This window comes from Thalassophryne amazonica, chromosome 6 (assembly GCF_902500255.1).
Source record: "Thalassophryne amazonica chromosome 6, fThaAma1.1, whole genome shotgun sequence".
Taxonomy (NCBI): Eukaryota; Metazoa; Chordata; class Actinopteri; order Batrachoidiformes; family Batrachoididae; genus Thalassophryne; species Thalassophryne amazonica.
In genome coordinates, this window is record NC_047108.1 from 48,175,955 (window position 1) to 48,191,198 (window position 15,244).

General features: G+C 44.7%; 1 protein-coding gene across 1 annotated transcript in view; it reads right to left on the reverse strand.

Annotated features, from left to right (window-relative positions):
• arfgef2 (ADP-ribosylation factor guanine nucleotide-exchange factor 2 (brefeldin A-inhibited)) overlaps positions 1–15,244 on the reverse strand; it is a 130,349-nt gene that overhangs the window by 33,768 nt on the left and 81,337 nt on the right. Inside the window, 4 exon segments of the mRNA XM_034172132.1 lie at positions 1,741–1,871; positions 1,980–2,140; positions 3,177–3,349; positions 3,460–3,611. Coding sequence (XP_034028023.1) covers positions 1,741–1,871; positions 1,980–2,140; positions 3,177–3,349; positions 3,460–3,611 — 617 coding nt within the window.

A 15,244-nucleotide genomic window follows, 5' to 3' on the forward strand; every position in this document is an offset into this window, starting at 1 on the left:
ATGCAGATGGAAAAGCGCTATATAAATGCAATTAACAACCGTGCAAGAAGAAGAATAGTCAGGGAAGCCACCAAGACAGACAACTCTGAAGGCATTCTAGGCTTCTGTAGCTGTGACTGGACAAAGTCATAGCTGTCACAGTGCAACTTGTGTATGGGGCACCAGCAGTCATATGCAGTCATGGGAGAGTCATTTGTCCCACGTGGCTTCTGAGAAACTACAGCTGAAATTTAAAACTTTCTCATGAAGCAAAGCCATCAAGCAACAAAATGGTCCCGAAAAAGTTATGTCCATCAGAAAAAGCATAAATACAGCTGACCACACACACACACACACACACACACACACACACACACACACACACACACACACACACACACACACACACACACACACACACACACACACACACACACACACACACACACACACACACACACACACACACAGAGTGGCTTGCAAAAGTATTTGGCTCCTTGGTATTTCACGCATTTTAATTTGTTTATGGCATTTCAAATACAAAAAGTAAATCAGGCTTCTCAATATAAAAAATTGGAAAATTATGTTCCTAAAACTCAAACTGAAAGTAAATCTCTACAACTTGTTATAAGTTCATAAAAAAAAATAAAAGCCAAGATCATGGTTGCGTAAGTAATGAGCTGCTTTGGTATAATACCTGTAAATAATCAGCTTTATTGTCAGTTTTCTTCAGACGAGTCACGGGATGGATACATGAAAATTTCCAAGTCACTGAATATGTCTTGGAATTTATTTACATAAATTACGAAAAAGGATTTTCTTTCACCAAAACATCAAATCTAGGTTTGCATCTCAGATGTACCTTTTGGCAAAATGTAAATGAACTTTCAGGTCTTTTTTTTTTTTTTTTGTGAAAATCCACCTCTGTACCACTTCATCATGAAGCTGTATAACTGGTGATGCAAAATGCAAAACTTGCACTGTGCACAATTTCTCCAATCACGGCCACAGAAACCTGTAACAACTTCTGGGTTGGCTAAGTGTCTTGGTGGCTTTCCTCACTCTTCTCCTTCTTGCACAGTCACTCAGTTTTTGAGAACTGTCTGTTCCACACAGATTAACCAGAGTGCCATACTGTTTGTACTACTTCATAATTTATGTATATATGCTAGCTGATGCACCGCAGCACACACGCTGCTAGCTGATGCGTTCACTGCGCGTCGGTCATTTCAAAGCGTCACAAAGTATTGCCTCTTTTCTACTTAAAACAGCCTCGCTTCTGCTTAAATCATTCTGACTTTAGAATGATTTAAGAGGTTTTACCTTGTTAATAATCCCATTAATCCACCTGATAACTTTGGGTTTAGAGACTGTCTCAGACGAGCTGCTGAGCTCTGAAATGACATATGCGCAGTGGAGGCAGGGCGGACCAATTTTTAGGGGCGGACCCTTCAGTCTGCGACACTGGCCAAAAGGACAGCACAGAGGCTCTAATCATGGCTGCACAAGAACAGGCTCTCAGCAGCAGATCCACAGAGACAGGAGTCCACCACGGCAGACAGAACCCAAGTTGCAAATGTGCCCGAGAGACAGTCCAGCACATAGTAACAGGATCAGAGATGCAAGCTGGGACAGCGTACATTGAGAGGCACAACCAAGTGTTAGGAATCATGCACAGGAAAATCTGTGCCACATACAGATTAGAAGTCCCCAAGTCCCAATGAGAGACACCACCAAAGCTGCTGGAATAGTTTTTGCTACCTGGTCCGGACATCCAACTTGCAGCGGTTGATGATACAGGAGAGCTCAAACAGGATGGGAAACCAACCACGAACCCACACCCTATCACCAGGGGCAACATTCATGTCATCACTGGTGTATTCTCTCAGAGCCTGCACAGGTCGGCAAAAAAAGCAATTAAAACATTACGCAAGACACTGGAAAGAAACCATACAATCCAATGAAATAAACCAGCAGTGTCACACTTGAACTGCTCCCACCTGCGGCCTTTCAGACACGTATCTGGCACAGTGACGTATGAGTCTGATGGCTTCCATGCTGGTGTCAGGGAAGGCTGCATTACACACAAACTCTGACAGGCACTTGACTGCATCCTGGAAAGAGTCGATAGCTGCCGCAAAGTGCTGCTGGAAAGTGTTCACTAAAGGAGGAGGAGAAGAAGAAGAAGAAGAAGAGCCTTTATTGTCACTGTACATACAATGAAGTTTGTCCTCTGCATTTAATCCATCCCAATTACAGTTAGACACAATCCAACCACTAGCAGCAGTGGGCAGTGATGTGCATGTTTTTGATAGTGGGAAGAAACTGGATTACTCAGAGAAAACCCACACAGAAATGGGGAGAACACAGAAAGTTCACACAGAAAGGAACTGAACATGGGTGAAATTGAACCCCATAACGTCTTGCTGTGAGGCAAGAGTTGTAACCACTGATCCACTGTGCTCAAAAGGAAAGATGGAAAAAAAAAGGAGAGAAAGTGGGTTTATAGTAGGGCTGGGTATCAATTTAAATTTCAAAAGTCGATTCGATTCTGATTCTTAAGATTCAGAATTGATTATTTTGATTTGATATCAATTTGGGTCAGTGTTATTAAAACCATTTTTCTGAGCTGTTACCTGACTGTATAGTTATGCAGCATATTAATACTACTTCACAAACCTTTGCCCTCAAAATGCAGGCAACAGTGTTTCAGAGAGTTATAAATTTAAAAATTTTCAGGGGGAAAACGGCCCGAGTCTCCACTACAAAACTCGCACCTACTGCACTCGCTGCGCAGCAATGCTGCAGGGGAACAAAGGCAAAGCACCACAAATGCCAAAGTCCAGTTTCCATTTTACAACACAATGCAACTTAAAAAAAATAATAATAATTTGAATGTTGGCCCTGCAACAGAAGGGCGTCCTGTCCAGGGTGTACACCCCACCTCACGCCCGATGACTGCTGGGATGGGCTCCAGCCATGAACCTTAATTGGAGTGAGTGGACATAGAAAATGGATGGATGGATTTTGAAATGCAGAAATTTTTACACTAAATTCTTAAAGGCACAGGATCAAATGAGAAGTTTGGAAGATATTCTGGCCCTTTGGTTGCATTATTTCATCCATACTAAACTACCTCAATAAAACCAATGTCTGATCAACAACCATCCCACAAAGAAACAGCCACAATCACTCACTGACAATGTGGCCAGTAGTCTGGAAGGCCAGCTCCACTATCGTCTCGTCGTGGTCCGATGCTGCCTGGTGAAACACTGAAAAGATGTTCTTCCAACCTGAACGGATGTTGGCTGCCTGGGAATTTACCATCTGAGCCACACACCTGATCACCATGTCTCTGATCGTGGGAGATCTGAGGGGAGAGTATTAACATTTTATGACTGATACTACACACAGCTCACCTCATTCACCGTCTTTTACTGACAGACAGCCAATATCCTTCTCTTCACTGGCGGTGTCTACCTGTTCTTCTTCATGATGTGTTCAAAGGGTCTGAGGAAGTCTTTCTGGAAGCGGAAATTGGCCAGCTCTCCTTTCTCCAAGAACTTCATAGAAAGCTGCCTCAGTGAGTCCACGGCAAAGATGGCTACATCCTCATTTGGGTTACAGCCAACCTGAAGGAGATATGACACCCATAACAGTCAGTCAGCTTCACCTAGGAAAATAATAAAAGTTTAAATGAGTGAAAATAACTGCGCATTTACGTCAGGCAGGTCAGTTTGTAAAATAAAACCCCACATAACCGATGAATAAATGTACATTTATGACCAGTACAGCCTTCTCAGCAGACCACTGACTTCCAGTAGTCAGAGAAAATATTCATGTTTCATATTTGACAGGAATTCCCAGTACGTTTTACCATTAAGGCTGTAATTCTCATTGTGTTCTCACTTTAAGCGTTACTGTCTAATCTAATATAAATACACCATATCGCATTTTCAACTACTAATGTAAATCCAGGTCTCTGTAGCAAAACTATGCCCTTCAAATTTAAACACACCACAAAGTCAGGTCCATAGGACCATTTTGTAATTTTACTTCTATACACAACCATCACTGACTTGAAACAATCAAGATGTGTTTGGAGTGTAGACTAAGCTTTCATTCAACTGATTAGCAAAAATACAGCATAAACAATTTAGGAACGACAAGCCTATTTACAGACAGCTGGAAGGAGACTAGTGAGGGAAGCCATTGAGAATTCCAGCCAACTCTGTGAAGGAGTTAAAGGCTGCTATGGCTGTGACCAGAGAAACTCTGCTGCTCTTCAGTATCTGTCGTGTCACATCACCAGTTATATAGCTTCAGGGTGGAGTGTCACAAAAAAGGATTTAGATTTTTTTTAAAAAGTGCAATTCCAGCTGCAGTTTACTGGGAGACACATGGGAGACTGAAGCCTACTGTACACCTGATCGGTTTTCTTGTATGAAAACTTAATACGCTTAACAGAGTCACTGTCAGAACTACAGCCACTGGTGAGATCACACAGTCCTGAATGGGATCATCCACCTCGACAGCCACCAATGATTTTGCCTGCTATTTTTGTCAGATTTCGTATTTCAGTTTTTGATTTAACTGTTAAATTACCAAACCTGCTGGTAATACCATACCGTAACACAGACTCAATAGCTGCTCTGTAGAAATTCAACATATTATTCCTACATACACCAGAAAGTGCATGCGCTGGTGGATTTGGGCACAAACACTTGACATTTGCCAGCTTAAGTTGTTGTCAATGTAAACCTCCAGATATTTATATGAATCCACCTGCTCAATGTTACGTCCATGTATGGCTACCAAACTACAGTCCCCAAAAGACGTGGGGTCCACCAACATCTCTACTGTTTTATTGGTATTAATCTGCAGTTGGTGGGTGTCACACCAGTTTACAAACCTGTCCACCAGATTTGTGACTACTTAAATTGGTTACGGGTTAGCAAAGTAAGTATTTCAGTGTTATCTGAAAATTTAACAACATACTGGCTTGACTGGGAGCTGACACAGTCATTAGTATACAATGTACATAGAAATAGTGAACTAACACAGCCTTGAGGGACTCCAGTGCTGCTTAAAGCAATATCAGAGAAGACAGAATTAAACTTCACCTGCTGTGACCTGTTTGACAGAAAACAGTGATACCACTTAATTAAGAAAGGGTTCACATTCCGCTGAGTCAGTTTTTGAAGAAGGATATGTGACTGGATACAATTAAAAGCAGAACTAAAATCAATAAAAAACTAATTTGGCAAATGCAGAGAAACTCTCAAGATGCTTTAAAACCAAGTTCATTATAGTTAAAATGGCATCACTCGTACTCCGCTTCCTTTTGTATGCAAACTGATACTGATCCAAGTAAATCTGTACTAAGCTCCTGATTTTACAGTTTCTCCAATGCTTTCATTACGTTAGAGGTTAGAGCCACTGGCCGAAAATCATTGTTCACTTGCGGGCATGACTTCTTGGGGACTGGAATAATAACTGATCTCTTCCAAAGCTCAGGTACCGAATAAGTGTCAATAGAGAGTTGGAAGAGTTGATGCTGAGCTGGAGTGAGCTCCTCTGCAAATGTTTTTAAAAGAAAAGCGGACATATTGTCTGGCCCTGTTGCTTTGTTAGTATGCATTGATTTAAAAACTTGAATGACTGACTATGGGTTAATTAAAATTCTGTCCATATGCAAATTACAACTAATCTCTTTTAGAATTTCCCTGCACTCTTCCTGGTTATCACTCTCAAAACGCAGATAAAAATCATTTAGCTCATTGGGTTTTGCAATTTCATCGTTGGCAATTACAGGTTTCCCTTTTGTGTCCATGTCTGTCATGCCACAAATGAAATCCCACAGTCTCTTGTTGTTCGCCCTGGAGAGATCCCGTTTTGCACGCTCCTTGTATTGCAGTCAAACATTTCTCATCTCTGATTGTCTTTTTGTGCTACCCTGACCCCTGCAATGTCCCTTGATTCAAAAGCTGCTTTCTTCCTGTTGATAGATTCCCGTATTTCCCATGTGATATACAATTTATTATTTGTGTATTTCTTAATGATTTTTTAGGGAATGATTGAGTCAACACAGAAGGACATGTAACTAGCAATTACTTCTGTGGTAGCGTTAATGTCACATCTTGGAAAAAAATGTCCCAATCTGTACACAAGAAACATCCTTTCAGCTCCTCTGTCTTGTTAGACGACCACAGTTCGACAGCGTGGACCTCAGGTTTACCGGATTTAAATGCTGATTGATAGGTGGGGAGAAGCTGGGGAGAGTGGGAGAAGGCAGTTCAGAGCAGCACCGGACTATTGTCACTGAGATACAATCAGGAGTGGGTGGTTTGCTAATCTTCTATTTCCTGAGTAAATGGAGCAACCTGCTATCCGCTGAAGCTGATGGGTGGTGGAAGCTTACAAAGCACAGCAGAGAACTGAGGTGTGAAGAGGCTGCAATCTAGAACATGTAGCAGACAGACTCAGACAGACTGGACACATCCTTTGTTGTCCAAATGTTCAAATTTTGAATGAAAAGTCAAATGTGAAATGCTGCTCCTTTTTTATTTTTTTGTTTTTGATCGATGTGACTGTTCTGTTCAAGTGCATATTTTGAGTGCATCACAGTCACAATGTCTGTGAGCCTCTTCCTTGGTTGTGCAGTTTAATGACATCACTGGAGAACCAAGGATTCTTATTGCTGTTGTGGCGGCCTTGAGTGAGAGAGAAAGAGTGTGTGTTTTTCCCGTCTGCTTGTTGTCACTCTGCTGTTGCAGGTCCTGGTGGGTGGAACTCACGAGCGACACTAAGTGTACCTGGCCAGCTTTTAGAGTCTTTAAGGCGGATGTGGTGATACCAGGCTGGCAGCGCTCGCCTCTTGTCCTTTCAGCACCTCACCTGTGTTTGTCTGCCTCAGTTGCTGAGTGACTCGCAGAAGCTTCACACTGTGGAACTGAAAGATAAGCAGTGACAGTACTGAGGCCCACACTGGTGTCACTGCTTATCTTCTATGTAAGACTTCTGATTGCCCTTGTAGTGGTATAAAAGACACATATCATCTTATCACTTTTCTTTTATGGTAACAAATTTATATTCCTTGTTATTTTTTTCCCATTTGCTGTTGTGCATGGGGAAAATAATATGCATACAATTTTAGCACACACCATGATATTTAAATTCACTTACCTGCAATGTTGAGATTCTTTATATATATATATATATATACATACATACATACATACACACGAGGTCTGTTAGAAAAGTATCGGACCTTTTTATTTTTTTCAAAAACCATATGGATTTGAATCACGTGTGATTGCATCAGACAAGTTTGAACCTTCATGTGCATGCGTGAGTTTTTTCACGCCTGTCGGTTGCGTCATTCGCCTGTGAGCACTGGTCCACCCATCTCGTCGGATTTTTTATTGCGAATAAATGTCTGAATGATTTGGAGCTTTGCTGCATCAACTTTTTTCCAGAAACTGTGAGAGACCTCCAGGTGGACACCGTTCGGAAAATTAATATGGCTTTCAGGGATGATTTTATGGGGATTATACAGATTAAGGAGTGTTACTGCCGCTTTAAGGACGGCCCACAACTGCTGAGAGCGCGGCGCCGATCGACATGCTCAGACCCCGCTGAAACAACCAGATCATTTCCAACGTGAAGGCTTTTTCGGCACATTCCACTGTTACAGGAGTTTTTTTCATGGAAAGAAAAGCGGAGGGACGCGCCACGGAGCCGTTCATTACGCGGGACAAAACCACATTGGTGTTGGTCTCACAGGACGGCTTTCAGGTGGCTTTCAGATGGATTCCGGTTGCTTTTCAGTCGTGTGATTATCCGATTGTGATTGTGCATGAGCTGGACATGCCCCAACATGTCCTGGAAGGCTTCATCACGGCGTTGCTTTGCGCCATGCTCCTCTTTCCATGACAAAAACTCCTGTAACAGTGGAATGTGCCGTTCATTTCTAAACTGGATGCTGTCTTGATCCAGGATGTCGTCTGACTAGCACAGGAATTGTGAAAAGACGTGGACATCAGCACTTTTTCAGCACATTAAGACAGACGTGCGGAGGAGTTCTGCGCGTCACGCAGATATATATACACATATATATATACACATACATATATATACACATATATATATACACATACATATATATATATATATATATATATATATATATATATATATAGTGTGTGTGTGTGTGTATATATATATATATACATATATATATATATAATGTGTATATATAGTGTGTGTGTGTGTATATATATATATAATGTGTACATATAGTGTGTGTGTGTGTATATATATATATAATGTGTATATATAGTGTGTGTGTATGTATATATATATATATATATATATATATATACACACTCCCCCTCTAGCTGCCACCTTATCGTGGTGGGGGAGTTTGCGTACCTGGATGATCCTAGGAGCTATGTTGTCGGGGGCTTTGTGCCCCTTGTAGGGTCTCCCAAGGCAAACCAGTCCTAGGTGACGGGTCAGACTAAGGACAGTTCAGAAGCTCCCATGACCAGTAAAAAAAATCAAGGACCGAGATGTTGCCTGGTATGGCGGAGCCGGGGCCCCACCCTGGAGCCAGGCCTGGGGTTGGGGCTTGCGCACGAGCGCCTGGTGGTCGGGCCTTAGCCCATGGGGCCCGGCCAGGCTCAGCCCGAAAACGCAACGTGGTCCCGCCCTCCTGTGGGTTCACCACCTGCAGAGGGGGCCATGGGGATCAGGTGCAGAGAGGACTGGGTGGCGGTCAAGGGCGGGTGGCCCGGTCTGTGCTCACAGCCCCTGGCTGCTGGGACGTGGAATGTCACCTCACTGGGGGGAAGGAGCCTGAGCTTGTGCGGGAGGTTGAGAGATACCGACTAGAGATAGTCGGGCTCACCTCCACGCACAGCTTGGGCTCTGGTACCCAACGCCTGGAGAGGGGCTGGACACTCCACTTTTCTGGCGTTGCCCACGGGGAGAGGCGGAGACCTGGGGTTGCACTGCTTATTGCTCCACAGCTCAGTCGCCACGTGTTGAAGTTCACTCCGGTGAACGAGAGGGTCGCGTCCCTACGCCTTCAGGTCGGGGACAGGTCTCTCACTGTTGTCTCGGCATACGTGCCGAGCGGCAGTGCAGAGTACTCGACCTTCTTGGAGTCCCTGGGAGGTGTACTAGATAGTGCTCCGACTGGGGACTCCATTGTTCTCCTGGGGGATTTCAACGCCCACGTGGGCGGTGACAGTGAGACCTGGAGGGGGGTGATCGGGAAGCACGGCCTCCCCGATCTGAACCCGAGTGGTGTTCAGTTGTTGGACTTCTGTGCTAGTCACAGTTTGTCCATCACGAACACCATGTTCGAGCACAAGGGTGTCCATAAGTGCACGTGGCACCAGGACACCCTGAGCCGGAGGTCGATGATCGATGTTGTAGTAGTATCATCTGACCTTCGGCCACGTGTCTCGGACACTTGAGTGAAGAGAGGGGCTGAGCTGTTGACCGATCACCACCTGGTGGTGAGTTGGATCCGCTGGGAGGGGAGGAAGCCGGGCAGACCTGGCAGGCCCAAACGTATCGTGAGGGTCTGCTGGGAACGACTGGCGGAACCCTCTGTCAGCGAGGTCTTCAACTCCCACCTCCGGGAGAGCTTCTCCCAAATCCCGGGGGAGGTTAGAGACATGGAGTCCGAGTGGACTATGTTCTCCATCTCCGTTGTCGATGCGGCTGCTCGTAGCTGTGGTCACAAGGTTTCTGGTGCCTGTCGCGGCGGCAATCCCCGAACCCGGTGGTGGACGCCAGAAGTAAGGGATGCCGTCAAGCTGAAGAAGGAGTCCTACTTGTCTTTGTTGGTAGGTGGGATCCTGGAGGCAGCCGACAGGTACCGGCAGGCCAAGCATGCTGCAGCCCGTGCGGTTGCAGAGGCAAAAACTCGGGTCTGGGAGGAGTTCGGGGTCGGCCTCGAAGAAATTCTGGTAAACCATCCGACGCCTCAGGAGGCGGAAGCAGCTCTCCACCACGGTGCGGGTGGGGCGCTGTTGACCCTGACTGAGGATGTTGCCGGGCGGTGGAAGGAATACTTCGAGGACCTCCTCAATCCCATCGTCACGTCTTCCGAAGAGGAAGCAGAGACTGGGGACTCAGAGGCAGACTCATCCATTACCCAGGCCGAAGTCACCGAGGTGGTTAGAAAGCTCCTCGGTGGCAAGGCTCCTGGGGTGGATGAAATCCGTCCTGAGTACCTTAGGTCTCTGGGTATTGTGGGACTGTCTTGGCTGACACGCCTCTGCAACATGGCGTGGCGGACGGGGACAGTGCCTCTGGATTGGCCGGCCGGGGTGGTGGTCCCTCTGTTTAAGAAAGGGGACAGGAGGGTGTGTTACAACTGCAGGGGGATCACATTCCTCAGCCTACCCAGTACGGTCAATTCCAGAGTACTGGAGAGGAGAATTCGACCGATAGTCAAACCTTGGATTCAGGAGGAGCAGTGTGGTTTTTGTCCTGGTCGCGGCACACTGGACCAGCTCTACACGCTCCATCGAGTGCCTGAGGGTTCATGGGAGTTCGCCCAACCAGTCCACATGTGTTTTGTGGATCTGGAGAAGGCGTTTGACCGTGTCCCTCGGGGCACCGTGTGGGGGGTGCTCCGGGAGTATGGGGTCCGGGGTCCTTTGCTAAGGGATATCCAGTCCCTGTACGACCGTAGCAGGAGCTTGGTTCACATTGCCGGTAGTAAGTCAAACCTATTTCCAGTGCACGTTGGCCTCTGCCAGGGCTGCCCTTTGTCACCAGTTCTGTTCATTATCTTTATGGACAGAATTTCTAGGCGCAGCCAGGGTGTAGAGGGGGTCTGGTTTGGGAACCACAGAATCTTGTCTCTGCTGTTTGAGGACAATGTGGTTCTGTTGGCTTCGTCAAATCAGGACCTTCAGCGTGCACTGGGGCGGTTTGCAGCCGAGTGTGAAGCGTCCGAGATGAAAATCAGCACCTCCAAATCCGAGGTCATGGTTCTCGACCAGAAAAAGGTGCTTTGCCCTCTTCAGGTCGGTGGAGTGTACTTGCTTCAAGTGGAGGAGTTTAAGTATCTCGGGTCTTGTTCACGAGTGAGGGACTGATGGAGCGTGAGATCGACAGACGGATCAGTGCAGCATCTGCAGTGGTGTGGTTGCTGTATCGGACCGTCGTGTGAAGAGAGAGCTGAGTAGGGGGGCAAAGCTCTCGATTTACCGATCGATCTACGTTCCGATCCTCACTTATGGTCATGAGATTTGGCTCATGACCGAAAGAACGAGCTCGCAAGTACAAGCGGCTGAGATGAGTTTCCTCTGCAGGGTGGCTGGGCGCTCCCTTAGAGATAGGGGGAGGAGCTCGGAGTTGAACCGCTGCTCCTCCACGTTGAAAGGAGCCAGCTGAGGTGGCTCGGGCATCTTTTCCGGATGCCACCTGCACGCCTCGCTGGAGAGGTGTTCCGGGCATGTCCTATCAGGAGGAGGCCCCGGGAAAGACCCAGGACCCGCTGGAGGGACTACATCTCTCGGCCGGCTTGGGAACGCCTTGGGGTTCCCCCGGAGGAGCTGTGTGTGGATCGGGAGGTCTGGGTGGCTTTGCTTGAGCTGCTGCTCCCGCAACCCGACTCCGGATAAAGCGGAAGAAAATGGATGATACACACTAACATGGGTGTTGGCGAGTAAAATTTTTCTGACTGAAACTTTTTTGGCGTTTGACGGATTGTGCAGTGAAGCAGTTCAACAAACGCCAATGGCGCGAAGTCCTCTCGGGAGATCTGGGTGCATGTACTCCAGAAAAAAAAATGTAAAAAATGGTGCATTTTGGTAGATTACTGATACACAAATCTTACTTAAAAAAAAAAAAAAAAAAAAAAAAAAAAAAAAAAATCAGTGTTCTCAGTTGTATCTGAACAAGATATAACCCTAGAAAGTGATTTTTTTTTTCTAGGCAAAACGTATATCTTTGACTGCAAGAAAATTTGTATACAGTGACACTTACCAATTTTTTATGTTACCACCATAACCCAATATATCATACTATATAATAAGATAATCTGTTTAACTTTATATGTAATAATAAAAGCTTCAGATCAATGATCACTCTCTACATCAAAATGAGATCAAATAAAAGTTAACAATGATTTATACATATTTTCCTTTTTCTGTCATTGATGCAGACTTTATCTGATTGAATAGTTTCCAACTTCAGTTAGCATTACTGCAGATCATTCTGTTTCTCTCTAAATTTAAATTAAAAATAAATTAACAAAATGGATACTACATGAAACTTATGAGATTATCTGACTTCAGTTCACTCTGACATCATATTCAATATCTACTCACAGTTTCCAGAGTTTTTCTGTAAAATCACATTTTAATCAGTGAATCAAATATGAATGTAAATTTTTCTGATTTTTATTCTAACTTTTTTTAGCTTATAACTTCACCTTATGCTGTGACTGGAAGGATTTTAATGTCAAAATTCAATTCAAATGTATGTATGTAGGACTCATTATTTTATCTTTTTTTTCTTCCAAACAAACCACAAGCTGCTTGGGTGGGCACGTCTTAGTATTTTTACATGGGGCTGTGCTGATTTTTCCCCTCCTTCGTTTGGATTTGAGAGACATGCTTTGCTCTTAATTCAGCAAGCACATTTTTTTTCTTTTTTTTTTTTTATCTCTTTCAATATTTAACATTTGACTAAAATTTTAACAGTCGTTATCATTCGAATACGTTTCAGTGATTTTTCGGGCTGCACTGAAAGGCGCTGGTGGCTACGTTACGAATATTGATTTCTAACCCAAAACTGTGAAAAAGGGGAATAAATATAAGTATAAATCTGATGGAGCATATAATCAGAGGAGTAAAAGGATCAGTCTGTGTGAACGCCACACTGACCACCCACCAGCGCTGAATGACTGCAGATGTCACGTGTGTGCTGGGGATAAATTTATTCGTTTTTAGGACACTGAAATGCGCCAATTTGTTTTTGTTTTTCAAAAATCTGAGTCGATATATACACACACACACACACACACACACACACACACACACACACACACACACACACACACACACACACACACTTTAGCGCATCGTTAAACACACAACACAAACATACAAATGACAACCCATGAATTATGTCCACAATGTCTACACACTGAATTTTCTCCACCAGTGGGCTGGCTTGACGCGGTCCACCGAAATGTGATCGGTTTCACATGTTGATCACAAAGTTTTTTTTAATGTCTTGATTACAACGGAGAAAATACATTCCAAATTCTGTACTGAAATGCATGCGGCACACAAAGCTGCTGTTTCGACTCTGTGCTCGAACCGCGTGTCAAACTGCTTCATTAGAGCTGAGGATCAAGCTCCTGTAACAAGTTTGTCTGCTTCGGTTTCATTCAGGAAATGGTGCACATCACTTTCGTTTTTACCCGATTTTTATTTTATATATATATATATATATATATATATATATATATATATATATATATATATATATATATATATATATACGAGGTCTGTTAGAAAAGTATCCGACCTTTTTATTTTTTTCAAAAACCATATAGATTTGAATCACGTGTGATTGCATCAGCCAAGCTTGAACCTTCGTGCACATGCGTGAGTTTTTTCACGCCTGTCGGTTGCGTCATTCGCCTGTGAGCAGGCTTTGTGTGAGCAGTGGTCCACCCCTCTCATCGGATTTCTATTGCGAATAAATGTCTGAACGATTTGGAGCTTTGCTGCATCAATTTTTTAAAGAAACTGTGAGAGACCTCCAGGTCAACACGGAGGTGGTTTTGTGCCGCACCATGAGCGGCACGGTGGCACATCCGTCCGCTTTTCTTTCCATGAAAAAAACTCCTGTAACAGTGGTATGTGCCAAAAAAGTACTGATATCCACGTCTCCTGCCATTTTTGTGTAAGTCAGACGACGCCCCGGATCAACAAAGCCTTCACGTTGGAAATGATCTGGTTGTTTCAGCGGGGTTTGAGCCTGTCGTTTGGCGCTCGGAGCGCGACGCGCTCTCAGCAGCTGTGGGTGGTCTTTAAACCGGCTGGAGCACTCCTTAATCTGTGTAATTCCCATAAAATCGTTGCTGAAAGCCATCTAAATTTTCCGAATGGTGTCCAGCTGGAGGTCTCTCACAGTTTCTGGAAAAAATTGATGCAGCAAAACTCCAAATCGTTCAGACATTTATTCGCAATAAAAATCCGACGAGAGGGGTGGACCACTGCTCACACAAAGCCCGCTCACAGGCGAATGACGCAACCAACAGGCGTGAAAAAACTCACGCATGCGCACGAAGGTTCAAGCTTGGCTGATGCAATCACACGTGATTAAAATCCATATGGTTTTTGAAAAAAATAAAAAGGTCAGATACTTTTCTAACAGACCTCGTACACACATATATATACGAGGGCTGTCAATAAAGTAGCGGTCCTTTTTATTTTTTTCAAAAACTATATGGATTTCATTCATATGTTTTTACGTCAGACATGCTTGAACCCTCGTGCGCATGCGTGAGTTTTTCCACGCCTGTCGGTGACGTCATTCGCCTGTGAGCACTCCTTGTGGGAGGAGTCGTCCAGCCCCTCGTCGGAATTCCTTTGTCTGAGAAGTTGGTGAGAGACTGGCGCTTTGTTTGATCAAAATTTTTTCTAAACCTGTGAGACACATCGAAGTGGACACGGTTCGAAAAATTAAGCTGGTTTTCAGTGAAAATGTTTACGGCTGATGAGAGATTTTGAGGTGATTCTGTCGCTTTAAGGACTTCCCACGGTGCGAGACGTCGCTCAGCGCTCTCAGCCGCCGTCGTCAGCCTGTTCAAGCTGAAAACCTCCACATTTCAGGCTCTATTGATCCAGGACGTCGTGAGAGAACAGAGAAGTTTCAGAAGAAGTCGGTTTCAGCATTTTATCCGGATATTCCACTGTTAAAGGAGATTTTTTTAATGAAAGACGTGCGGACAGATCCGCGCGTCGGGACGCAGCCGACGCGGTGCGGCGGCACAGGAAAAACACCTCTGTGTTGATAACCATTTGTAAAATCCAGGAGGCTTTTGATGGCTTTCAGTGGAGTGAGTATATGAGAAATTGTTTAACAGGCAGGACATGTTCCAACTTGTCCTTAAGGCTTTCAACAGAGGTGTTTTTCCTGTGGCGGAGCGTTGCGGCGTCTGCGTCCCGACGCGCGGACCCTTTAACAGTGGAATATCCGGATAAAATGCTGAAACCGA